General features: G+C 44.6%; 1 protein-coding gene and 1 pseudogene across 1 annotated transcript; both read right to left on the bottom strand.

Annotated features, from left to right (window-relative positions):
• Window positions 1–10,216: 10,216 nt before the first annotated feature.
• On the bottom strand, window positions 10,217–11,172 carry LOC127031167 (olfactory receptor 14A16-like; annotated as a pseudogene).
• Window positions 11,173–18,549: 7,377 nt separating this feature from the next.
• On the bottom strand, window positions 18,550–26,579 carry LOC127031268 (olfactory receptor 4D1-like). Its single transcript, XM_050918021.1, has 3 exons — window positions 25,768–26,579; window positions 20,978–20,985; window positions 18,550–18,677 (listed from the first exon to the last, which is right to left on the bottom strand). The coding sequence occupies exons 1-3, from the start codon at window positions 26,577–26,579 to the stop codon at window positions 18,550–18,552; spliced, it is 948 nt and encodes a 315-aa protein (XP_050773978.1).
• Window positions 26,580–27,383: the final 804 nt, after the last annotated feature.

Here is a 27,383-nt window from a genome sequence, read left to right on the forward strand (position 1 = left end):
AGCAAGAGCATGTTTACCCAGACTCCATCCAATGAGCTCACACAATTAGTTCAGGTAACATTTTAAAAAATGTCTAAGTGATTTAGAAGCATAAGTCCCATTTTCAAATGTTTCTCAGTTACTCAGGCTTGGCAACGTAAATCTCACTGAAAGGCAACGGGGCTTTGCCTCCTATGCCACTTCTGAAGTTTGCGTAAGTGCTTTTGAAAATGTTACCCTTAGCTCAATGCCTGCTGGTCAGTCTTTTCTAAAAGGAGGAAGTGCAGCCAGCTGCTGAGATAAAATGCAGGTGCAGCCGGGTACTTTACACATTTGGGTTGGGATCTTCAAAGGAGGGTAATGTACACAATAAAGACTCAACTCCCATGACATTGCTATGAGAATTTTGCACCTAACTCCCATAGGGTTCTTGGAAAGGCCCATACCATAGAAACACAGAACTCAGAGACCTGAGATTATAAAGTACAAATCATTTCTTCTCACGTCCCAGAAAAGTTTCAGAGCCTCAAGCATCTTCAGTGTCACAGCACTTAATACAAATCACTTAATCCTGTGCCAGAACTGTAGGTCTGTAATTGGTCGGTTAGCATTTGAGAACCAAAGAATAGCAGTGATTCCATTCAGTAAAGGACACTGTTCTACATTCACAGTCGCCACAGTTTGGGTACGGTCAATATAATCATTTCAGGTATGTGTATTGCAATGTATTCTACTAGATTTTGACCTACTGTCACTTCTTTCCCTGAAGGGAAGGTTTGTTCCAGCATTTACAGAAGGATACAAATATCTCCTTATATCTGAATGAAAAACCAAGTAGGAGATATAATTCCCAGTTCTCTAATACCATAATCTGCCCCCTAGCCATGCAGTAAGGTATCATTCCAATGTATCCCCAGAGTGAAAAATTTTGCATCGAAGCTTTGTTGTTCATAATGTCCAAACGTTCACTATCTGTGGCTTGCATAATTGCATTTTGGAAAAACGAGGTTATTTGTTTCTTTAATTGACCTCCGGCAAATACATTGCTGACTGGTCTGGGTGGTGAATATCATAGGCTGAGGGATGTGACACCCCTCCAAACAGCCCAGGATGGCCCGGCCCGCACTCCACCCTGAGACCCCTGCCTGGCTGCTGCTTCACCTTCACAACATCCTCTGGCGAGGAGTTCCATGGGTTAACTATGTGTTGTGTGAAGGAATACTTCCTTTTATTTGTTTATTTGTTATTTGTTTTAAACCTGCTGACTATGAACTCACTCTTTTAGTTCACCTTACGCCAGGCAGATCCAAGGCCCAGGGCCAGCTCCAGGCAGCAGCTCAGCAAGCAGGTGCTTGGGGCAGCCAAGGGGAAGGGGCGGCACGTCAGGCTCTTCAGTTTCATTTCAACGGTGGGTCCCCCAGTCCCTTTTGGAGGGAAAGATCAGCCGCCAAATTGCCACCGAAGACTGAAGCGGCTTGGAGGAGCAGGCGCCGATCACAGCTTTTTTTTACTCCTGCTGCTTGGGGTGGCAAAAACCCTAGAGCCAGCCCTGCCAGGGCCCATCCATACTATAACTCACGAGTCAGCCAATACCTGGCTCTGCAATAATTACTTATGAACTGGCTCTTCTGCATGGGTCTCACTGGTGGTATTAGAACAGCTCTGGTAATTCAGGGCTCCCACATGAGCTGTGGTTTGCTACATCACACCACCTTATGAGTACCTCTTATACACATTTAATTGCAACCTACAATAAATGCCTAGAAAAAAGTTTGTGATTGGTTATAAAAGTGATAGTCTTACTTAGAGCTTTTCTCAGAGCCTCCTTGGCATCTTTGTTTCTCAGACTGTAGATGAGGGGGTTGACCATGGGAGTCAGCATCGTATAGAAGATGGAGAACACTTTATTCAGTGCCGCAGCATCTGGGAGCATGTAGACAATGAACAGGTCCATAGAAAATAGTGATGACAATGAGGTGAGAGGAGCAGGTGGAGAAAGAGACTTTTCCCTCCCTGTGCTGGAAGGGATTCTCAGGACAGCATGGATGATACACACGTACGATGTCAGGGTTAAGAGAAATGGAGGAAGAATGAATATAAAGGAGAGAAGGAAAATCACAAGAACCATCCAGCTGGTGTCACTGCACAACAGTTTTATCAATGGGGTGTAATCACAAAGGAAATGGTCGATTTCATGGGGGCCAAAGAAAATCAATTGTGATAACCAACATGCTGCAGTGGTGTTGACCACAGACCCACTTAGCCAAGACCCAGCTGCTAGCTGGAAGGAAAACCTTCTCGTCATGTGGGCTGCAAAAAGCAGAAGTTTGCATACGGCTAAATACCAATCATAAGACATCATCGATAAGAGACAACATTCTGTAGCTAACAGGGAACCAAAGATATCAAACTGTGTGAGGCAACCACTAACAGAGATGGTTCTGTCCCCCATCAGGAAACTGGCCAGCGACCTGGGCAGGATGGTGGAGCTGTAGCAGGTCTCCAGGCAGGACAAGTTCCTCAGGAAGAAATACATGGGAAGGTGAAGGTGCTGATCAGTCACAACTAGCACAATGAAGAGGATGTTCCCAGCCACAGCCACAATGTAGATCACTAGAAACAGTGGGAAGAGAAGAATTTGAAGTTCATGGAGATTCCCAAAGCCCAGGAGGATGAATTCAGTAATGGACATTTTATTTCTGTGTCTGTGTCTGCCATGGGGTCTATCAAGAAAAGTAATAATTAAAAAGCAGTAATAGTAGCCTGTGGAATGTGGCTTGAAACAGATACATTTTTGGATGGGTGGAGTCATTACTTTATTTTATTTGGTGTTTAAACTGGTTATAGAGGTAGGGACAGGCTCTTTGGAATTTCTACACTTCAGAGGGAGGCATAGCTCAGTGGTTTGAACATTGGCCTGCTAAACTCAGCGTTGGGAGTTTAATACTTGAGGGGGCCATTTAGGGAACTGAGGCAAAAATCTGTCTCAAAGTTGGTCCTGCTTTGAGTAGGGGGTTGGACTACGTGATCTTCTGAGGTCCCTTCCAACCCTGATATTCTATGGCCTTTACCCTGCAAACACCATCAAAATCAACAAGAGAGATTTAGTTGAGATAGTAGAAAAATAACTCTGAGGGTAGTTAAGCCCCAGAACAGGTTACCAAAGCAGGTTTTGGAATTCCTGTTATTGGACATTTGAAAAACAGCTCCAACAAACACCTGTCAGAGAGGATCTAGATGGTCAGCACAGGAGGGTGGACTAGGTGACATCTCAAGATGCTTCCCAGCCCTTCATTTCTTTGGTTTATTATTCTATCTCCTTGCAACACACATCTCTGATTTTTTTACTGATTCCTTAGTGAATAATTTGTATGTGAATTTTTAGTTAAGTAGTACAATATTAGTTGCTCAATTATTATTCTATGTCTTTTTTAGAGTGTTTTGATAGGTTTACAAATCCTAGACATGTACATACCAGATACAATATTTGCTTATTTCTTCTTCATGTCACTAGAAATTACATTATATCAGTCATGTCAAACTGTGAGCTCGTGTGTTATAAGGTTGCTTTTATCATCTGTAACATAAAAAACTGATGGGCAAATTAATGAAGAAAGAGAGAGCGATGGATGAAGGAAAGGGAAGACTTTCTCTACCTCTTTCCGGGGTCTCACTGACTCTGGGCTTTAACCAACATCAATCCTGGAGGGTGGCTTTTATGCAGTGAATGACTGGGAATATACAAATTATTGTAAATTCTCAGAAATTCCTGCCATTTTCTCTGGCTAGGCCTGACTGAGTAAACCCAGGGTGTTCTACTTGCATCTACATGCTCTGCTCAGGGTGTGTCTCACGGAAAGAAATGTGTTACACATCATTCATGACAATATACATATCTTCTGTGAATCTGATGAGAAAGGTTGTGCTTCCTCAAAAACAAGTATAACAAAAGCTGGAGTCTCTGATGTGACTTCTTCATGCAGGCTTTCAGAGAGTACGATACAGGATCTAGAGTCTATCACCATCATCTTCATGGACCTCAGTAAAGAGACCTGAGAGTTCTACACAGAACCCCCAGTTCCATTCTCCTACTTGGCACAGCTGGCTTTTACCTGATCCCAAAAGTGACTGCCTCCTCTTATTCTTTATAAGAGAGAGCCACAACTCCGTGGAAACTTCTGCTAATGGGAATTTTCAACTACTTCAAAGACAGAGTTAATGTTGCATTTATTTTTAGAACTTACAAACAAGAGTAACAAGTGAACGCCTAACCTAAGTGAGAAAGTTGTGGAGATAGGAGAACTTCTAGCTTCAAAGAAGGTGTTTCTGTTGACCAGTGCTAAGGAACGTAGGAACTGCCACTTTAGAGGAGGTCAGTCATCCACCTTACACACTCTTCTGTCTCTAAACTGGCTAGTACGAACTGCTTTAGAAGAAGATACATAGATTCACAGATCTTAGTCCAGCAGGGTCATTGAATCATCTTCTCTGACCTCCTGTACATAGCAGAAGATTACTTTTAACCCAGTTAACTCTGTATTCAGTCCAATAATGTGTGATTGGTTAAAGCAACTTTCAGAAAAGCACTGGGTTTGATTTTAAGATATCAAGAGATGAAGAATTCACCACTTCCCATGCTAGCTTGTTCCAATGGTTAATCATCTTCTCTGGAAGAGTGACTCCCTGGCTGGCGTGCCTTCTTGTGGCTGGGTATGGCCTAGCAGGGTCGTCTTCTTCAGAACCCTGTGCTGATTGTCACTTTGGCCACTCTCCGATGGTCTAGTTCTCATGACTTAGCCTTCAGCTAAATCACATATAATCTCACCTCTTCTGACGTAAATCCAGTTCAGCTCAACAGTAGTTCAGTAGCTGCACACCAGATCTTCAGCCTGACTTCAGATTTCACTGGTCTTCCAGCTCATCTCTGCAGGTCTTCATGCCACCATCCTCTGCAGGCTGGTAGAGGAACCCTGGCCTGCCCTCTACTCTGGGTTCCAGCCCAGGGACCCTGTTGTAAGCAGCTCCACTCTGTCTATTCACTCCCATTGCCTCCTACCTGGGCTACTTTCTAACTCGGCCTGTTGCTAGGCCTTTCTTAAAGCCTCTTCTCAGGCCCACTACTCAACAGTCCCAGAAGGAAAGAGGATTTGTTATGGTGAACATAGCAAATGTAGAGGTCCTACACTAGAGTTATCTGCCCCTAAGAGGCTCTTTGTATTTAGCAGTGTCATAAGCAGGTAGTTAAGGTTTAATAGAACAGAAGTACTTCATGTCTCTTTTGCCAGCAAAGGGTTAACAAGATCAGTGAGCCTGGATGTCACCTGACCAGAGGACCAATCAGGGAGCAGGATACTTTCATATCTTGAGGGAGGGAAGTCTGTGTGTGTACTGTTAGTGTTGGTGGTTGTTCACTCTGGGGGCTCAGAGGGACCAGACGTGCAACCAGGTTTCTCTCCAATCTCCCAGATACAGTCTCTTATATGTCCAGAATAGTAAGTACTAGGTAGATAAGGCGAGTTAGGCTTATGTTTGTTATCTTTATTTGCAAATATGTATTTGGCTGGAAGGAGTTCAAATGTGTATTTGGCTGGAAGGATTTTACTTTGTACTTGTATACTTAGGCTGGGAGGGTATTCCCAGTGTCTATAGTTGAAAGACCCTATAACATATTCCATCTTAAATTTACAAAGATAATTTTTACTGTTTTTTCTTTCTTTAATTAAAAGCTTTTCTTGTTTAAGAACCTGATTGTTTTTTTTTATTCTGGTGAGACTCCAGGGACTCGGTCTGGATCAACCAGGGTATTGATGGGGACAAAGGAGGAAAGGGAGAGAGAAAGGTTAATTTTCTCTCTGTGTTAGGATTACTTTCTGTCTCAGGGAAAGTCTGGGAGTGGGAGAGAGAAGGAGCGGGGAAGGTGAATTTTCCTCTGTGTTTTAAGATTTAAGAAGTTTAAATCACAGTGATCTTCCAGGGTAACCCAGGGAGGGGAGCCTGGGAGAGGCAATGGTGAAGGAAAGGATTTACTTTCCTTGTGTTAAGATCCAGAGGGACTGGGTCTTGGGGGTCCCCAGGCAAGGTTTTGGGGGGACCAGAGTGTACCAGGCACTGGAATTCCTGGTTGGTGGCAGCATTACAAGTACTAAGCTGGTAATTGAGCTAAGAGGAATTCATGCTGGTACCCCATCTTTTGGACGCTAAGTTTCAGAGTGGGGAATTATACCATGACAAGCAGTCTCAGGACATCCCCTGGCCCCAGACTAGCCTTTCTCCATGCAAAGTATAGTTTTTCTCTGACCTCAGCCAGGCCTTCCTTCAAGTTGCTAGCACAGGAGAACCATCCCTTCTCCTCTTAATCCCCTACTGTACTGGCCTTTTCCTCTATTAAATCATCACTCAGGGTTTGTCTTCTCTCGTAGGTGTAACAGGGTAGGGCTGACTGAGCTCCCAGGCCCTCTTTAACCTCTTTCCAGCCAGTGTGGAGTCAGTGTCCCCCTTCAAGTCCTCGTGGTTAAACATTTGTGCCCTATTTCTAATTTACATTTGTCTGGCTTCAGTTTCCAGCCACTCATTCTTGTCCTGCTAAATTAAGAGTGCCCTTTAGTACCAGGTCCTTTCTCCGCATGAAGGAAGGTATACACCATAATCAAGTCACTTCTCAGTCATCTCTTTGATAAGACTGAGAGTTGGAATACCAGGGCCCCATCAAAAGTCTCCAAGTATCTAAACCACTTAGCTGTTGGCTCAATATGGGATAATGCCGGTAAATCTGAAGCAATAAATAATGTATTACTAAAAGCAGTGACATCCTGGAGGCCTAAACATGCTTTTCTTGTTTACCCAAAATTTCCCACTGATCATTACTGGTAAGGGACTAACTACTATAGCTTAGGATGCAACGTTGCGCCCAACGTCTTTCTCACATAATGGGCTAAGCAGAGAAGCTGAAGATAGTGCTCAATCTATCAGGGATCGATTTATCGCATCTAGTGTAGATGCCATAAAATCGATCCCGGATAGCTCTGTCGACTCCAGAAATCCACTGCAGCAAGAGGCGGAAGCGAAGTTGATGGAGGAGTGGCAGCGGTCAACTTACCACCCGTCCTCACGACCAGGTAAATCGACCTAAGATACGCTGACTTCAGCTATGCTATTCATGTAGCTGAAGTTGCATATCTTAGGTTGATCCTTCCTCTCCCCCAGTGTAGACTTAGCCTATGAAAATTAATGATCCAAAATTGGTATGCTGGACATTAAGACTTATTTGAGGAGAAAATAATGGGGGAATGGACTATTCTACCCGTCACTCCCTTTTTGCTTTATTCAAAGAAAGATATTTTGTGGGGAAAATACAGAAAGAATAAAACGAACAGATGGAGGCTTTTAGAGCATGCGTCACCATCATGGCTGCCACTCCTACCATCCCCTGAGCCTCCAGGACTTTGTCATTCTGCTCCTGAGAGGTGTCCTGGGAAGAAGGAGGGACCCATATGACATCACCACCCCTACCAGCTCCAGATGAATCCCAACCACCACCTGGGATCACAGTTATTTCCATCTTTGATACCATTGAAGCGATTGACAAACGAAGAGGCTTTTGCTTCTAAGACTGGACAGTAACAGGAACAGCAACAATGACAGCTCCAGCTCAACTCAACTAATTTCTTCTCTTTTCCTCAAAAGGATGGTTATTACCATCCCTGGGCTGATCTTCACTACCGGAGTCATTTGACCTACATTACGATACTACAGCTACATGAATAGCGTAGCTAGAGTCGACAAAACTTAGGCCAACTTACCCTGGTTTCTTAACTGCACTCAACAGGAAATGCTCTCTGGTTGACTTCCCTTACTCTTCCTGGAGAGGTGGAGTACCGGGGTAGATCGGAGAAGGTTCTGCCGTCGATTTAGCAGGTCTGCACTAGATCCACTAAATCAATCCCTGTGTCTATCTCCCCACAGTGAAAACAAGCCCTCTGATACCTCCAGGAGACTGACAAACAGTGGAGTTTTTTCCTTTAAAAAACTGCCTCCAGCTAAGTGGAAAGGGAACAAGGGGTGTGGCTAAAATGAAAGCCTGACTTAATACTTTACATTTCAGATACTCTGAGTGGTTTCCTTTCCTGTCTGGATAGTTAATAAAAGGTTAACAGGATTTTTAATGGTGTGTTTGCCATGGTGCGAAGCAGGCTGAGGTCTCTGGACACCAAGCTCCGGAACTTGTTTAACACTGTTTAGTGGTAGACAGTGACTGGGTTATGTTAATATCTTTAGCCCATTTAGTCCCATCTAAATGAATAAATTAGAATGTGGCTGGAGTTTTATTTTAGATTTAAAATAATTAAAGGCCCTTATCCAAGGCGCAAGGCTCATAACACGTCATTACTAATTCAATACAATCGCAGCATCATCCAACCCTGTGTGTCCAGAGTTCATTCGTCTTTCAAACTTGGCAGAGTCCCACTGCCATCTTGCTTCTGAAAGTCTTTACTACACATAGCCATGGATGGTCCCATGTGACCTCAACAGGGGTGTCATAAACGGATACTTAAGAGTTAATGGAACAGAAGTGCTTCTTATCTCTTTTGCCTGTAAAGGGTTAACAAGATCAGTGAGCCAAGCTGTCACCTGAGCAGAGGACCAGTCAAGAGACAGGATACTTTCAAATCTTGAGGGAGGGAAGTTTGTGTGTGTGCTGTTAGTTTTTGGTTGTTGTTCACTCTGGAGGTACAGAGGGACCGGACGTGCAACCAGGTTTCTCTCCAATCTCTCTGATACAGGCTCTTATAAGTTCAGAATAGTGAATACTAGGTAGATAAAGCGAGTTACGCTTATGTTTGTTTTCTTTATTTGCAAATGTGTATTTGGCTGGGAGGAGTTCAAAGTTGTATTTTGCTGAAAGGATTTTAATTTGTACTTGTATACTTAGGCTGGGAGGGTATTCCCAGTGTCTATAGCTGAAAGACCCTGTAACATATTCCAACTTAAATTTACAAAGATAATTTTTACTGTTTTTTCTTTCTTTAATTGAAAGCTTTTCTTGTTTAAGAACCTGATTGTTTTTTTATTCTGGTGAGACCCCAGGGGACTGGGTCTGGATTCACCAGGGAATTGGTGGGGAGAAAGGAGGGAAGGGGGAGAAGAAAGGTTATTTTCTGTCTGTGTTAGGATTACTTTCTCTCTCAGGGAGAGTCTGGGAGGGGTAGAGAAAATGAGGGGGGAAGGTGGATTTTCCTCTCTGTTTTGAGATTCAAGGAGTTTGAATCACAGTGATCTTCCAGAGTAACCCAGGGAGGGGAAGCCTGAGAGAGGCAACGGTGAGGGAAAGGGTTTACTTTCCTTGTGTTAAGATCCAGAGGGTCTGGGTCTTGGGGGAACCAGAGTGTACCAGGCACTGGAATTCCTGGTTGGTGGCAGCACTACAAGTACTAAGCTGGTAATTGAGCTTAGAGGAATTCATGCTGGTACCCCATCTTTTGGACGCTAAGGTTCAAAGTGGGGAATTATACCAAGACAAGGGGCATCACACTGTTAAGTAGGCCCCAGTCTCTTGGCCATGGGTTCAAACTGTGAAGTTCCATCTCTAACTTCCATGCCTGTGGGCCCCCTGTATAGAAAAATCATTTTGTCTTGGGGCTGGCAAGTAGTGGAGACACAATAAAGATCTATGGCCACAGACTCTAGTCTTGATGGGCTCTCAATGATGGTCCTTCAGTGAGGTGTCAAAGACCTCTCCCAGGCAGGGCAGCTGACTGGAATGCAGCACAATAGTCTGCCATTGAGCCAGGTCAGACTTGTTCTGTCACCCTGAGAATATTTCCACATATACAACAAAGTTCACAACATGACACCATTGCATCCCACTGTCACACAAGCAAACGATTAACCAAAATCGTGGTATCCAATGCAGCATTTATACCCACAAAAGAAAAAAGTGTCAGAGACCTCATCAAGTTCATTAGGAACTTGATCATGGCTATTCATTTTAGATGGAAGGTGCTCAGATGGTGCGATGGTGGGTGGCAGTACAGTTAGATAGATGGATGATAGATAGATAGATTCTGATCTTATATATATCTACAGTTGTAATTATATAATAAGTCCACTGACTTGACTCTGCATTTATACCAGTGTAAATGCCCCTTTCTGCATAAGCAGATTTCAAATAATGTTTTCAAGGAGACAATAATGCCTTCATTTGATTATATTTAAAAAGAAACACAGAAATAAATCACAATCAAAGATGAAAGATGGACAGTTCATTTTTGATGAATAACCTCCCCGCCATCAGTTTCCTCAGGGCAGCTTTGATCTCCTTGTCCTCATGCTGTAGATGATTGGATTCATCATTGGAAGCATCACAGAATAGAGAATAGCCACCATGAGATACAGCACTGATGTTGAGCTGGAGGAGGGTTTCAGGTAGGCAAAGGCTATAGTGAAAAAGAACAAGGAGACCACACTGAGGTGAGGGAAGCAGGTGGATAGAGCTTTATGCCGGCCCTGGTCAGAGGAGATTCTCAGCACTGTGGTGAAGTTCTGAACATATGACACAACTATAAAGACAAGGCAGCTGAAGGCTAAGCATGTACTAAAGACAATAACCCCAGTTTCACGGAGGTATGAGTCAGAGCAGGCAAGCTTGAGGAGCTGGGGGATTTCACAGAAAAACCGATCCACCATGTTGTCTCCACAGAAGGATAGTGCAAAGGCATTCCCAGTGTGCAGTGCAGTGTAGAGAAGAACACTCATCCAAGCACTGGCTGCCATTTGGACACATGCTCTCCAGTTCATCACCCTCTCTTAGTGCAATGGCTGGCAGATGGCGATATATCTGTCATATGCCAGGAGGGTAAGTAAGGAGTACTCAGTTACAACAAGGAACATAAAGAAAAAGACTTGTGTGACACATCCAGAATAAGAAATTGACCTGGTGTTCATGAGGGAGATGGCCATGGATTTGGGGACTGGGACAGAAATGAAGCTGATGACTAGAATGGACAAATTCATCAGGAAGAAGTACATGGGGGTGTGAAGGTGGTGGTCAAAGACAAGAAGTATGATGATGAGAAGATTCCGCATGAAGGCTGCCAGATAAATCACCAGAAACATCACAAAGTGCAAAATCTGCAGCTCCTGAATGTCAGAGAATCCCAGGAGAAGGAACTCGGTCACGGTGGTTCGGTTGGACATTTCGCTCTCCATACACTGTGTCCTGCCTGGGGATGGAAGGACAAGGGCAATAGGCAAGATTAGAGTGACAGAGAAAATGACCTAATTATCTCTCCGTAATATCTCATGATGGGAATGTCAAGGGTGCACAGTTCTTCTCATTTCCATTGACTAGAAGTTGAGAGTGCTCCTTACCCCTGAGAGTCAGAGCACTAGTGAGATGCATTATCACATCAGTGAATACTGGATTATCACCTTTAAAGCTAAGGATAATGGATTAGTTTACACCATATGAGGATCTGGCCAATGCAGTATGAAGGTTGGAATAAAGTACAACTAAATCCAACATTAATAGCCAATATGGTACCCCACTGTGAGAAACAGAAGGCTCTAAATTTGTGCATGAAATGTAAATACTAACGTGGCTAATACTGATAGCAATGCTGCAATAGTCAAGGAGCAAAAGAAGCTCTCAGGGAAGACAAGGCCGTTGCAGAGAAGCTAAATAAATTCTTTGCATCAGTCTTTGCTGCAGAGGATGTGAGGGAGATTCACACACAAGAGCCATTCTTTTAAAGTGACAAATCTGAGAACTGTCCCAGATTGAGGTGTCAGTAGAGGAGGTTTGGGAACAAATTGATACATTCAACAGTAATAAGTCTCCGGGTGCAGACTGTAGTCACCCAAGAGTTCTGAAGGAACTAAAATATGAAACTGTAAAAACTACTAAATGTGGTAAATAAACCAACACTTAAATCAGCCTCTGGACCAGATGACTGCAAGGTAGCTACTGTAACGTGATCCAGGTGATGTAGGGTACTTGGACTTTCAGGAAGCTTTCGACAAAGTCCCTCACTAATGGCTCTTCAACAAAGTTAGCAATCATAGGATAAGAAGGAAGGTCTTCTCACGAATTAGTAACTTGCTAAAAGATCGGGAACAAAGGGTAGGAAAAATATTCAGTTTTCACAATGGAGAGAGGTAAATACTTGGGCTCCCCAAGAATCTTCCCTGAGACCTGCGCTATTCAACATATTCATAAATGGAGCGAACAGTGAAGTGGCAAAATTTGCAGACAATACAAAATTACTCAGGATTGTTACGTCCAAAGCACGCTGCAAAGAGCTACAAAGAGATCTCACAAAGCTGGGTGACTGGGCAATCCAATGGCAGTTGGAATTCAGTATTGATAAATGGAAAGTAATGCACATTGGAAAACATAATCCTAACTAAACATAAAAAATGATGATGTTTAATTTAGCCATTACTACTCAAGAAAGATATTGGAGTCATTGTGGTTTGTTCTCTGAAAACATCTGCTCTATGTTCAGTAGCAGTGAAAAAAGTGAACAAGATGTTAGGAACCATTAGAAAAGGGATAGATATTAAAGCTGAAAATATAACGCCAGCATATAAATCCATGGTACATCCAGACCTTGAATACTGTGTGTAGTTGTGGTTGCCTCATCTAAAAAAAAAAGATACATTCAAATTTGAAAAGATATAGAGAAGAGAAACAAAAATGATTAGGGGCATGGAACAGCTTCCATATGAGGAGATATAAAGAGACTGGTATTGTTTAGCTGAGAAAAGGGCTGACTAAGAAGGAATATGATAAATGTCTATAAAATCATTCATGCTGTGGAAAGAGTGAATAGGAAAGTGGTGTTTACCCCTTCACAGAACAGAAGGACCAGGCATTGCCCAATGAAATAACTAGGCAGCAGGTTTAAAACAAACAAAAAGAATTTCTTCACATACCACACAATCAACTTGTTGAACTCGTTGCCAGGGGATTTTGTGAGGGCTGAAAGTATAACTGGGTTAGAAAAAGAACTAGACAAGGCCACGAAGGACAGGTCAATCAATGGCTAATAGCCAAGATGGTCAGGATGCAACCTCGTGCTTTGGGTGTACCTAAACCTCTGATTGCCAGAAGCTGGTAATGGGTGACAGGGAATGGACCATTTGATGATTGCCCTGTTCTCTTCATTCCTTCTGAAGCTTCAGGCACCAGCTACTGTCACAGACAGGATACTGGGCTAGATGGACCATTGTCTGAGCCTGTGCGGCTGTTCTTATGTTCTTATTATTCAAGGCGCCAAATCCCACTGCATTTCTATCTCTGACGGACTAGTAGCATCCCTCCATTCCTGCTGTGTTGTATCCTTTCTCTCTGCGACTTTATGTCTGTACGGGCAGGAGACTTGGGTTCTGTTCTGGTTTCTGCCACCGACCTGCTGTGTGACCTTGGGCCAGTCACTTCCCCCCCCTGTATCACTGATTCCTCACACCCCTTTCTCTGGCTTGTCTTCTAGGACTGGGAGCTGTGCGGTGGATGGCCAGTGTCATACTATGTATATGTTCTGAGCACGGCTTGGCAGCATTGCCACTCAGTTGGCTGCAGTGTGAGACAGAGAATACAGTGGGTATGTCCTAGGGCATAGCCAAGTTGGAAAGGTTTTGGCTGGGAGCTTTGACTCTGTGTTTTCGATTCAAGGCATTAGTATGTTTGTGCATGCTTTCTTTCACTTCATGCTTTGACATTTGGTGGTCTTCATTTAGGTTCAAGGTAGGGTTAGTGACCCAAATTTAGGGTTGTTTGAGCTAGCAGTCACACAGATAGAAGTCCTGGGGGAAAAAAGCATTTTTTTGAAAAGTTATTTAAGCTAAGGGGCTTGCAGAGATAAAAAGTTTCTAGGGCTGCTTTTGTGCACAGTGCTGGAGCTCAGACTTTTACTGTGATACGGGTCAATCTGCCCAGTTTATTCCCTCAGGCTTCTGATCCCTCACTGTATTTAAAGAAAGGTACCCTGACAATAGTCTGTATGCACCAGCACAGGGAAAGGGCCCTGGCTTTCCATTCCAGCCATGTTGTGTGGTTTAAAGCTTAACTCTTGTAAGTGCTCTAGAATCCAAACGATCACTTGGATTGTTTTCAAATTTGGTATGCCTCATGGTGGGATAGGGCAGCATTAGTGATCCAAATCTGGCGTCATTGCTCCACGGGGTTCCTGAATTGTAGCTGTCTACCCCACTTCCCTTTTGCTGCCTTGTGCCATGAAACGGAGAGGTTCTGATGAGTGGTGGAATCACAGAGATCGCTGAGAATGACAGTTGTGAATTCACCCTTCAGTGAATGGAACTAAGGAGCAGTTAATAACATTATTTTTTTTTGAAAATTTAGAAAGATATTTTTTTATTTTGAAATTTGTGTGAACAACTGTGTTTTTTCTTGTATAGTATAAGTTCAATTTTTTACTTTTTACATAAATTTCACTTTCTTTATTTCTTAGAAAAGAAAGGACTAAATGTGGAAAAATCAAAATTTGTATATTTTGAATGAAAAGGATAATTTTAAGAAAAAGCCATCAAACATATTTCCTTTCTACTTCCATTCTATATCAGGATTAGAAGAAGAAGGAAACAAAGATAACTTCAGTTGTGAAGTTATAGATAGAAATGTAACATAGACAAAACGAAAATCAATTATTTTTTAAGGTAGGTTTGTTTATCTTATTAAAAAATTCTGATTTGACTTCACATGATAAATGTAGATAGGTGGTGTATATATGATAAAAGAATTAGTGATAAAGTAAAAAAAATCTTATTCTCTGTTGGAACATTTGATAGAAATTTCTTCATCAAAATCAGTACATTCATTATGATACATAATTTATTCAACAGACTTTGGCAAAGCGGATATTGATTTTATAGACTCATAGACTCATAGGTCAGAAGGGACCAATCTGATCATCTAGTCTGACCTCCTGCACAAGGCAGGCCACAGAACCCCACCCATCCAATTTTATACAACCCCTATCCCAGGATTGAGTTTTTGAAATCCTCAAAAATGGTTTGAAGACCTCAAGCTGCAGAGACACCACCAGCAAGCGACCCGTGCCCCACGCTGCAGGGGAAGGCGAAAAACCTCCAGGGCACCTGCCAATCCGCCCTGGAGGAAAATTCCTTCCCGACCCCAAATATGGCGATCAGCTAAACCCTGAGCATGTGGGCAAGAGTCACCAGCCAGCACCCAAGAAGGAGTTCTCCGCAGCAACTCAGTACCCATCGCATGCAACATCTCCCCGCAGACCATTGAGCAGACCTGTCTGGTGGTAGTTCAAGATCAATTGCCCAAATTAACGATCCTATCATAACATCCCGTCCATATACTTATCAAGCTTTGTCTTAAAGCCAGGAAAGTCTTTTGCCCCTACTACTTCCCTCGGAAGGCTATTCCAGAACTTCACTCCCCTAATGGTCAGAAACCTTCGTCTAATTTCAAGCCTAAACTTCCTAATATCCAGTTTATACCCATTCGTCCTCGTGGTTACATTAGTACTAAACTTAAATAATTCCTCTCCCTCCCTAACGTTAACCCCCTTGATATATTTATATAGGGCGAGCATATCCCCCCTCAGCCTTCTTTTGGCCAGGCTAAACAAGCCAAGCTCTTTGAGTCTCCTTTCATAAGGCAGTTTTTCCATTCCTCGGATCATCCTCGTAGCCCGTCTCTGAACCTGTTCCAGTTTGAATTCATCCTTCTTGAACATGGGACACCAGAACTGCACACAGTATTCCAGATGGGGTCTCACCAACGCCGTATACAACGGTACTAACACCTCCTTATCCTTGCAGGAAATACCCCGCCTGATGCATCCCAAAATCTCATTTGCTTTTTTAACAGCCGTATCACATTGGCGACTCATAGTCATCCTGCTATCAACCAGTACCCCAAGGTCCTTCTCTTCTTCCGTCGCTTCCAACTGATGCGCCCCCAACGTATATCCAAAATTCTTATTATTAGTTCCTAAATGCATGACCTTGCACTTTTCACTATTGTATTTCATCCTATTTCTATTACTCCAGTTTACAAGGTGGTTCAGATCTTCTTGAATAGCATCCCTGTCCTTCTCCGTGTTAGCAATACCCCCCAGCTTCGTGTCATCCGCGAACTTTATTAGCACATTCCCGCTCTTTGTGCCAAGGTCAGTAATAAAAAGGTTAAATAAGATCGGTCCCAAAACCGATCCTTGAGGGACTCCACTGGTGACCTCCTTCCAGTCCGACAGTTCACCTTTCAATACGACCCTCTGGAGTCTCCCCTTTAACCAGTTCCTTATCCACCTTACAACTTTCATATTCACTCCCAGCTTTTCCAATTTAACTAACAGCTCCCCGTGCGGAACCGTGTCGAACGCCTTACTGAAATCTAGGTAAATTATATCTACCGCATTTCCTTTATCTAAGTAATCCGTCACCTTCTCAAAGAAGGAGATCAGATTGGTTTGGCACGATCTACCTTTAGTAAATCCGTGTTGCAATTCGTCCCAATTACCATTGACCTCTATGTCCTTAACTACTTTCTCTCTTAAAATTTTTTCCAAGACCTTACATACTACAGACGTCAAGCTAACAGGCCTATAATTACCCGGATCACTCTTTTTCCCTTTCTTAAAAATAGGAACTACATTAGCAATCCTCCAGTCATACGGCACAACACCCGAGATTATCGATCGCTTAAAAATTCTCGCTAACGGGCTCGCAATTTCACGCGCCAGTTCCTTTAATATCCTCGGGTGGAGATTGTCCGGGCCCTCTGACTTCGACCCATCGAGCTGTTCAAGTACGGCCTCTACCTCAGTTGCAGTAATATCCACTTCCATATCCACATTCCCGTTTATCATCCCTCCATCATCGCAAGGTTCCTCACTAGTCTTATTAAAAACCGAGGCAAAGTACTTGTTTAGATGTTGGGCCATGCCTAGGTTATCCTTAACCTCCATTCCATCCTCAGTGTATAGCGGCCCCACTTCTTCTTTCTTTGTTTTCTTCTTATTTATGTGGCTGTAGAACCTTTTACTATTGGTTTTGATTCCCTTTGCAAGTTCCAGTTCAATGCGGCTTTTAGCCTTCCTCACCTTATCCCTACATGTTCTGACCTCAGCAAGGTAGCTTTCTTTACTGATCCTGCCTTCCTTCCACTCCCTGTAAGCTTTCCGCTTTTGTCTAATCCCCTCTCTGAGTTGCTTGCTCATCCAGTTTGGCCTGCAACTCCCGCCCATGGTTCTTTTCCCCTTTCTCGGGATGCAGGCTTCCGACAGTCTCCGCAGCTGCGACTTAAAGTAATTCCAGGCCTCCTCCACATTTAAATCCACTAATTCCTCCGTCCAATCCACTTCCCTAACTAATTTCCTTAACTCTTTAAAATTAGCCCTCGAGAAGTCAAAAACCCTAATCGCAGATCTACATTTGTTTATCCTTCCATCTAGTTTGAACTGAATCAGCTCATGATCACTCGAACCAAGGTTGTCCCCTACCACCATTTCTTCTACAAGGTCCTCACTGCTCACCAACACCAAGTCTAAAATGGCATCCCCTCTAGTAGGTGCTTCAACTACTTGATGAAGAAATCCATCCGCAATCACATCCAGAAAAATCTGACCCCTATTATTCGTGCAAGTACTCGTCCTCCAGTCTATATCCGGGAAGTTGAAGTCCCCCATAATCACACAGTTCCCCTTTGTGTTTATTGGACCAACTTCTGTTGGTGAAAGAAGAGCTCAGTGGAGCTTGAAAGTTTGTTTCTTTCACCAATAGAAGCTGGTTCAATAACAAATATTGCCTCGCCCATCTTATGTGTCTCATATCCTGGTTCCAACTCAGCTACAACAACGTGGCAAACAATATTTAACTGTGGGTTCCTGGAGGCAAGGACTGTCTCTTACTATGTGTATGTACAGCTCCTAACCAATTTTCATGGATTCCTCATTAGTTGAAATCATTCTTAGAATAATTTCAACCAGGAATTATCAGTGTCAAAGACCCAGCTAGTGGAAGTCATAGAGTGAGATGCACCCATTTCCTCCCGCTGGGGATCTGGCCCATTTACCCAGATGGAGCTATGTCTTATTTTCACTGACTGCTTTATTTCTTTATACCAAGGTTCTGACCCCTTGGCCATGTCTATACTATGTGAGAAAGTTGATGTAAACCATGCAATTTGAGTTACATTAATAGCATAACTCAAGAGGATGTAGCTTAGATCTACTTACCACGGGTTCAACACTACAACATTTCAAAGGGAGATGCTCCCCTTACTCTTCTCATTCCGGTGGAGTACAGGAGTCGACGGCAGAATGATCTGCGGTCCATTTAGCTGGTCTTCATTAGACCCGCTAAATCGACCACCGCTGCATCGATGACCGCAGCATCGATCTGCCGGTAAGTGTAGACAAGTGCTCAGTCTATTCTGCATTTGCGAGATGAGATTCTCATGAGTAGGCAGGATTTGAACTCATTTCACCACACACACATTTTACATGCCACACACAACTGCTCTCTGATTTGTAACTGAGATCAGATTTTTAACACAAATGGGCATTGAAAGATAAATTATGTCTCTATCTCATTTTCTGAGGACAGCATTCTGCTCATCAGCCTCCTGATGGCCTTCTTCATCTTGGCATTTCTCAGCGTGTAGATCATCGGGTTCAGCATTGGGGTGATTGCAGTGTAAATGACTGAGACACCTTATTCAGGGTGAACTTCTTGAAGGGCTGAGTGTAGATGAAGATGCTGGGTATGACTTGTAAACATACCACAATAATCTGGGCTCCACAAGTGAACAAAGCTTTCTGCTTCCCATCCGTGATGTGTGTCCTGATCTAACCTTAGTCCCAGATTTGGACCTTAGCGTCCAAAATATGGGGGTTAGCATGAAAACCTCCAAGCTTAGTTACCAGCTTGGACCTGGTACCTGCTGCCACCACCCAAAAAAATAGAGTGTTTTGGGGCACTCTGGTCCCCCTGAAAAACCTTCCCTGGGACCCCAAGACCCAAATCCCTTGAGTCTCACAACAAAGGGAAATAATCCTTTTTCCCTTCCCCCCTCCAGGTGCTCCTGAAGAGATACACAGACACAAGCTCTGTGAAACTACACAGAGGGACTCCTCCTCTCTGTTTCCAGTCCTGGAAACAAAAAGTACTTTCCTATTCCCCCAGAGGGAATGCAAAATCAGGCTAGCAATCCAACACACAGATCTCCCCTTGATTTCTTCCTCCCACCAATTCCCTGGTGAGTACAGACTCAATTTCCCTGAAGTAAAGAAAACTTCAACAGGTCTTAAACGAAAGCTTTATATAAAAAGAAAGAAAAATACATACAAATGTTCTCTCTGTATTTAGATGATATAATACAGGGTCAATTGCTTAAAAGAATATTGAATAAACAGCCTTATTCAAAAAGAAGACAAATCAAAGCACTCCAGCACTTATATTCATGCAAATACCAAAGAAAAGAAACCATATAACTTACTATCTGATCTCTTTGTCCTTACACTTAGAAACAGAAGATTAGAAAGTAGAACTACTTCTCCAAAGCTCAGAGAAAGCAGGCAGGCAGACAAAAGACTCAGACACTCAATTCCCTCCACCCAAAGTTGAAAAAATCCGGTTTCCTGATTGGTCCTCTGGTCAGGTGCTTCAGGTGAAAGAGACATTAACCCTTAGCTATCTGTTTATGACACGCCCCCCAAATTGCAGACAGTGGGGAAGCTCACTGGCGGCGATTTCCTTCTAGAACTTGAAAATAAACAGATTAATACAACACATACACCTTTACATATACTCCTAAGTATATAACTAACAGACTTCTACATTTTAAGAACACTTTTTAACTACTGAATTCTGGGAAGCTCTCACGGGAGAGTGCATCAGCTACTTTGTTAGAAGCTCCTGTGATGTGTTGAATTTCAAAATCAAAATCTTGGAGAGCTAAACTCCAACGAAGAAGTTTCTTGTTGTTCCCCTTGGCAGTATGAAGCCACTGTAGTGCAGCATGGTCAGTTTGTAGTTGGAACCGCCGTCCCCAAACATATGGGCGTAGCTTTTCCAGGGCGTACACAATGGCATAGCATTCCTTTTCACTGACTGACCAGTGACTTTCCCTCTCAGACAGTTTCTTGCTGAGAAACACGACAGGATGGAAGTTGTGATCTGTTGCTTCCTCCATGAGCACGGCTCCTATACCACGCTCAGATGCATCTGTGGTTACTAGGAATGGCTTGTCAAAGTCCGGGGCCCTGAGCACAGGGTCAGACATGAGCATCGCCTTAAGCTGGGTAAAGGCCTTTTGACACTCATCAGTCCACTTAACGGCATTTGGCTGGGTCTTTTTGGTCAGGTCAGTCAATGGGGCAGCGATTTGGCTGTAGTGTGGTACAAATCGCCTGTAGTATCCGGCCAAGCCTAAGAAGGATTGGACCTGCTTCTTTGACTTTGGGACAGGCCACTTTTGGATAGCATCCACCTTGGCCTGTAGGGGGTTTATGGTTCCTCCACCCACCTGGTGCCCCAGGTAAGTCACTCTGTTTTGGCCTATTTGACACTTTTTGGCCTTAACAGTTAGTCCTGCCTGCCTGATGTGCTCAAAGACCTTTTCCAGGTGTAGTAGGTGTTCGGGCCAGGAGTCTGAAAAAATGGCCACATCATCGAGGTAGGCAACTGCAAATTCTCCCAGTCCAGCTAGTAGACCATCTACCAGCCTCTGGAAGGTGGCGGGTGCATTTCGAAGGCCGAAAGGAAGGACATTAAATTCATACACCCCCACATGGGTGACGAATGCTGACCTTTCCTTGGCAGGTTCATCTAGCGGTACTTGCCAGTACCCCTTGGTTAAGTCTATTGTAGAGATGAACTGGGCACGTCCCAACTTTTCCAATAGCTCATCGGTACGTGGCATTGGATAGTTGTCCGGACGAGTTACAGCATTTAGCTTACGGTAGTCCACGCAAAAGCGTATTTCCCCATCTGGTTTGGGTACCAGAACCACTGGAGATGCCCATGCACTGGTAGATGGGCGGATTATACCCATCTGTAGCATGTTCTGGATCTCCCGTTCTATAGCAGCTTGGGCATGAGGAGACACCCGGTAGGGTGGGGTTCTGATTGGGTGAGCATTACCTGTATCAATGGAGTGGTATGCCCGTTCAGTCCGTCCTGGGGTGGCTGAGAACAATGGGGCGAAGCTAGTGCACAGCTCCTTGATTTGTTGCCACTGCAGACGTTCCAGGGTGGTTGAGAGGTTCACCTCTTCCACGCCACCGTCTTTTTTCCCGTCGTAGTAGACACCGTCAGGCCACTCAGCATCATCTCCCTGGACTGTAAACTGACAAACCTGTAAATCTCTGGAATAGAAAGGCTTGAGAGAATTAACATGGTACACTTTAGGCTTTAGTGAGGAATTGGGAAATGCTATGAGGTAGTTTACAGCTCCCAGGCGCTCTTGGACCGTGAAGGGCCCTTCCCATGATGCTTCCATCTTATGGGCCTGTTGCGCCTTCAAGACCATAACCTGGTCTCCTACCTTGAAGGAACGTTCTCTGGCATGTCTGTCATACCAGGCCTTTTGCTCTTCTTGAGCATCCTTTAGGTTCTCTCTAGCAAGGGCTAAAGAGTGTCGGAGGGTGCTTTGTAGGTTGCTTACAAAGTCCAGAATGTTAGTTCCTGGAGAAGGCGTAAACCCCTCCCATTGCTGCTTCACCAACTGTAATGGCCCCTTAACCTCGTGACCATACACAAGTTCAAATGGTGAAAACCCTAAACTGGGATGTGGTACAGCCCTGTAGGCAAACAGCAACTGCTGCAACACTAGGTCCCAATTATTGGAGAATTCGTTGATGAATTTTCTTATCATGGCCCCCAAAGTTCCATTGAACCTTTCCACCAGGCCATTGGTTTGATGGTGGTACGGGGTGGCAACCAAGTGATTCACCCCATGAGTTTCCCACAGTTTTTCCATGGTCCCTGCCAGGAAATTAGACCCTGAATCTGTAAGGATGTCAGAGGGCCAACCTACCCTGGCAAAGATGTCTGTTAGGGCCAGGCACACAGTGTTAGCCCTGGTGTTGCCTAGAGCTACTGCTTCTGGCCATCGAGTAGCAAAGTCCACTAAAGTCAGTACGTACTGCTTTCCTCTGGGCGTCTTTTTTGGGAAAGGGCCCAGAATATCCACAGCTACTCGCTGAAATGGGACCTCAATTATGGGGAGTGGCTGGAGAGGGGCCTTGACCTGGTCTTGAGGCTTTCCCACTCTTTGGCATACCTCACAAGACCGGACATACTTGGCAACGTCCTTGCCCATCCCCTCCCAGTGGAAGGACTTCCCCAACCGGTCCTTGGTTCTGTTCACCCCAGCATGGCCACTGGGATGATCATGGGCTAAGCTTAAGAGCTTCCCCCGGTACTTAGTTGGAACCACCAACTGTTTTTGCGGCTGCCATTCTTCCCGGTGTCCACCAGAAAGAATTTCCTTGTATAAAAGTCCTTGGTCTATAACAAACCGGGATCGATTAGAAGAGCTGAGAGGCGGTGGGGTGCTCCGTGCCGCCGCCCAAGCTTTCTGAAGGCTGTCATCCGCTTCCTGCTCAGTCTGGAACTGTTCCCTTGAGGCTGGGGTCACCAGTTCTTCCTCAGACTGTGGACTTGGGCTTGGTCCCTCTGGAAGCGATGTAGGTGATGGGGTTGTTTCCGTTGCTGGTGAACCGCTCTCTGCTAGTGCACCTGAGGGTATTTCAGGCTCTAGCTGAGCCTTTTGGGTATGGCTGTCTGTTGCTTCTGCCAGTTCTGGCTCGCTGGCGCCCTCTGGCGTTGAGTTTGAAAATGTGGTTGCACTTGCTGGTGCTGGTTGCTGTTCCAGTTCCGGGCCTGGGACTGGAGATGCTGTGGCTGCTTCAGTGGTAGGCATGGAATCCGGGTCCACTACCTCTGTCTGGGTCTCTGGTAACACAGACGGGGCCTCTGTGGACGGTTCAGGAACAGGAATGGGTCTGGAAGCTTGCCTGGTTTGGCTACGTGTAACCATTCCCACTCTCTTGGCCCGCCTCACCTGGTTGGCCAAGTCTTCCCCCAGTAGCATGGGGATAGGATAATTGTCATAGACTGCAAAAGTCCACATTCCTGACCAGCCTTTGTACTGGACAGGCAGTTGAGCTGTAGGCAAGTCTACAGCTTGTGACATGAAGGGGTAAATTGTAACTTTGGCCTTTGGGTTGATGAATTTGGGGTCAACGAAGGATTGGTGGATAGCTGACACTTGTGCCCCCGTGTCTCTCCACGCAGTAACCTTCTTACCGCCCACTCTCAAATTTTCCCTTCGCTCCAAGGGTATTTGAGAGGCATCCGGGCCTGGGGATCTTTGGGGTGATGGTGGTGTAATGAATTGCACTCGCATGGTGTTCTTGGGACAGTTGGCCTTGATATGTCCCAGTTCATTACACTTAAAGCATCTTCCATCTGATGGGTCACTGGGCCGAAGTGAGTTACTGGAGACTGGTGAGGTTGAAGGGTAGGGTATCTGTGGCTTTACTTGGGTGGTATGTGGGGTCTTTGGCTGTCCTCGGTTGTAGGGTTTATGGTCTGTGTGCCCCCTGGGGTAATCGTTCCCCTTGACAGTAGCTTTCTTGCTTTCTGCCAGTTCCATCCATTTGGCTCCAATTTCCCCTGCCTCAGCGATATCTTTTGGATTTCCATCTTGTATGTACCGTGTGATGTCTTCAGGAACACCATCCAAGAACTGCTCCATTTGTATGAGGAGGTGCAGTTCTTCCAAGGTTTGAATGTTGTTTCCTGTTATCCAGGCCTCATAGTTTTTTGCAATGTAGTAGGCGTGTTTGGGAAATGACACCTCTGGTTTCCACTTTTGGGTTCTGAAACGCCGACGGGCATGATCTGGGGTTATCCCCATTCTGTATCTGGCCTTGGTTTGAAAAAGTTTATAGTCATTCATTTGCTGCTTAGGCATTTCAGCTGCCACCTCTGCTAAAGGTCCACTGAGCTGTGACCTCAATTCTACCATGTACTGGTCTTCGGGAATGCTGTACCCAAGACAGGCTCTTTCAAAATTTTCCAAGAAGGCCTCGGTGTCATCACCTGCCTTGTAGGTGGGAAATTTCCTGTGCTGTGGAGCAATAATGGGCGCCGGGTTGTTAGGGTTGGCTGGCACATGCAGCCCAGCTTTTGCCAACTCCAGTTCATGTTTTCTCTGTTTTTCCTTCTCTTCATTCTCTTTTTGTTGTTTTTCCATTTCTCGGCAGTGGGCCAACTCTTCTTCTGCTTGTTTCCTTCGGTAGGCCACCTCTTCTTCTTCTAGTTTTCATTTGTGTGCTGCCTCTTGGGCTGCCTGTTCTCTTTGGAAGGCTGCCAGTTTGATGCTTTCTTCCTTTTCCTTCATCTCCATCTCTTTTTGTTTTATTTCCAGTTGTCGCCTGTGTTCAGCTCCTTTGAGTTGCTCTTCGGCCTCAATTTTTGCCTTAGAAGTCATGATTCCTGTTTTCTTGTGTTGGGGTGCCCTCCGGTGTTTATCTTCTGAACTGCAGGCTCTCTGTTGCCTCCTGAAGTCTGCCTAGCAACAGTGCTTTTTTCCTTTTCTCTCTCTAGCGTAAACTAGAAAAACCACTTTATTTGCATATATATATAGTGCTGGTAATGACTCTCAATGGGAGTGCTATTGTGTGACAAAAGACCCTTAACAGTCTGGTAATGGCTTCTTGCTTAACATGCAAGCCACAAACTGCCAGAGAGAGCAGAAAAAAAAATTCTCTCTGGTTCCCTTTTAAAACCAACTGTTTCTCTCTGCTAAAAAGCCCTTAGCAGAGAAAAGAAAAATATAATATTCCTGCTGGCTTCTGGATTCTGTCTAGATCCCACCCGCTGCTACACCATATCATAACCTTAGTCCCAGATTTGGACCTTAGCGTCCAAAATATGGGGGTTAGCATGAAAACCTCCAAGCTTAGTTACCAGCTTGGACCTGGTACCTGCTGCCACCACCCAAAAAAATAGAGTGTTTTGGGGCACTTTGGTCCCCCTGAAAAACCTTCCCTGGGACCCCAAGACCCAAATCCCTTGAGTCTCACAACAAAGGGAAATAATCCTTTTTCCCTTCCCCCCTCCAGGTGCTCCTGAAGAGATACACAGACACAAGCTCTGTGAAACTACACAGAGGGACTCCTCCTCTCTGTTTCCAGTCCTGGAAACAAAAAGTACTTTCCTATTCCCCCAGAGGGAATGCAAAATCAGGCTAGCAATCCAACACACAGATCTCCCCTTGATTTCTTCCTCCCACCAATTCCCTGGTGAGTACAGACTCAATTTCCCTGAAGTAAAGAAAACTTCAACAGGTCTTAAACGAAAGCTTTATATAAAAAGAAAGAAAAATACATACAAATGTTCTCTCTGTATTTAGATGATATAATACAGGGTCAATTGCTTAAAAGAATATTGAATAAACAGCCTTATTCAAAAAGAAGACAAATCAAAGCACTCCAGCACTTATATTCATGCAAATACCAAAGAAAAGAAACCATATAACTTACTATCTGATCCCTTTGTCCTTACACTTAGAAACAGAAGATAAGAAAGTAGAACTACTTCTCCAAAGCTCAGAGAAAGCAGGCAGGCAGACAAAAGACTCAGACACTCAATTCCCTCCACCCAAAGTTGAAAAAATCCGGTTTCCTGATTGGTCCTCTGGTCAGGTGCTTCAGGTGAAAGAGACATTAACCCTTAGCTATCTGTTTATGACAGGGTGATTGCAGTGTAAATGACTGAGACACCTTATTCAGGGTGAACTTCTTGAAGGGCTGAGTGTAGATGAAGATGCTGGGTATGACTTGTAAACATACCACAATAATCTGGGCTCCACAAGTGAACAAAGCTTTCTGCTTCCCATCCGTGATGTGTGTCCTGATCTTGACTAAGATGGTGGTGTAAGAAACAAGCAGAATGATTAATATTATTATTATCACTGCTCCACGGTTGAAGATCATCTGCAGTTCAGCCATCTGAGCGTCAGTGCAGGCCAGTTTGATGACCTGTGGGACATCACAGTAGAAATTGTCCAGGACATTTGGCCCACAGAAGGGTAACTGGGGTAGCAGTCCAATCTGAACAGCAAAGTGACCCAATCTACCCATCCATGCCAGTACCATTATCCCCATGCACACACGCTGGTTCATGATAGTCAAGTACCGCAGTGGTTTGTAGATGGCCACATACCAATCAATCACCATCCCCACAAGGCATAACCCTATAGTGCCAGCCATGAACTGGAAGAAAAACATCTGCAGAAGGCATTCATTGAAGGAAATGGTTTTATGCTGCGAGAGGAGACCTGAGAGCAATTTTGGACTATTGACTGATGAGTCGCTGAGGTCTAGGAAAGCCAAGTTGGGCAGCAGGAAGTACGTGGGCATGTGGAGCTGATGGTCACTGATCACCGTGGTGATGATGATGAAGTTTCCCAGCCAGATGTTCACATAGATTATGAAGAGAGCCACGTAAAGGAATTGCTGCAGCTCAGGACTCTGGGTGAGGCCCAAGAGGACAAATTCTGTCACTGGGCTGCTGAGGTTCTTCTTCTCCATTTATTAACCTCTAAAGAGTCCTGAAGAGGAAACACAATGATAATAGTTATGATGTAATCTTAGTACATTACGGATATGAAAAGGATACTAACTCCATGTTAACTGATATATGTGCTTGGACATTTTCTTTGTTTATCAAATTCTGGACTGTGTCCTCAGCCCCAGTGGTGAGTATCCTGCTGCAGCAAAACGCCTGCCCTCCCCAAGTGGTTATCTCCAGTTTCAGGTGTTTGGGCATGAACAGTAGCAACCGACACTCTCAAAATGTCCCCTTCTAACAACTGTCTCCATTTATCAGCCTGAAGCCCTAATGGTGCCCACCTCGCGCAAGCCACAGATTCCTCATGTGCCCCAGAGGTTCAGGGTTGGGAAGAATGTGGATTTTCTGGGAGTCCAAGGGTTCTAACAGTCCAGGTTTCCCATCGGGAGTAGGGAGTGTCTGTCAGATTCTGGGGTGCAATCCAGACCAGTGATGGTTTGAGTCACCACCTGCTCCGTAATCCTGGGTGCCTCACAATGCTTTGCTGTTGAAGCTCGCAACCTGGGACACTCAGAACCAGCCTAGTGGCATGTGAGCTGCACCCTGAGTGTCTGTGTAGAGGTGCAGCACTGGCCCCATATCTCTGACCCCAGCAGCATGTCAGCAACATACCAGCCACACTGCAGCTCCACCAGCCTTGGTTGCTACTTGCAGGTTGACCCCAGCACACTCCCAGTCCCAAATTTTCCCAAAAACCCGTGTTCTGCACTGTCCAGCAGCTATTAAAGGTTCATTGCTTCTGTGCGGATTCAATATTCAACGGT

The sequence above is a fragment of the Gopherus flavomarginatus genome, chromosome 11, assembly GCF_025201925.1.
Source record: "Gopherus flavomarginatus isolate rGopFla2 chromosome 11, rGopFla2.mat.asm, whole genome shotgun sequence".
Taxonomy (NCBI): Eukaryota; Metazoa; Chordata; order Testudines; family Testudinidae; genus Gopherus; species Gopherus flavomarginatus.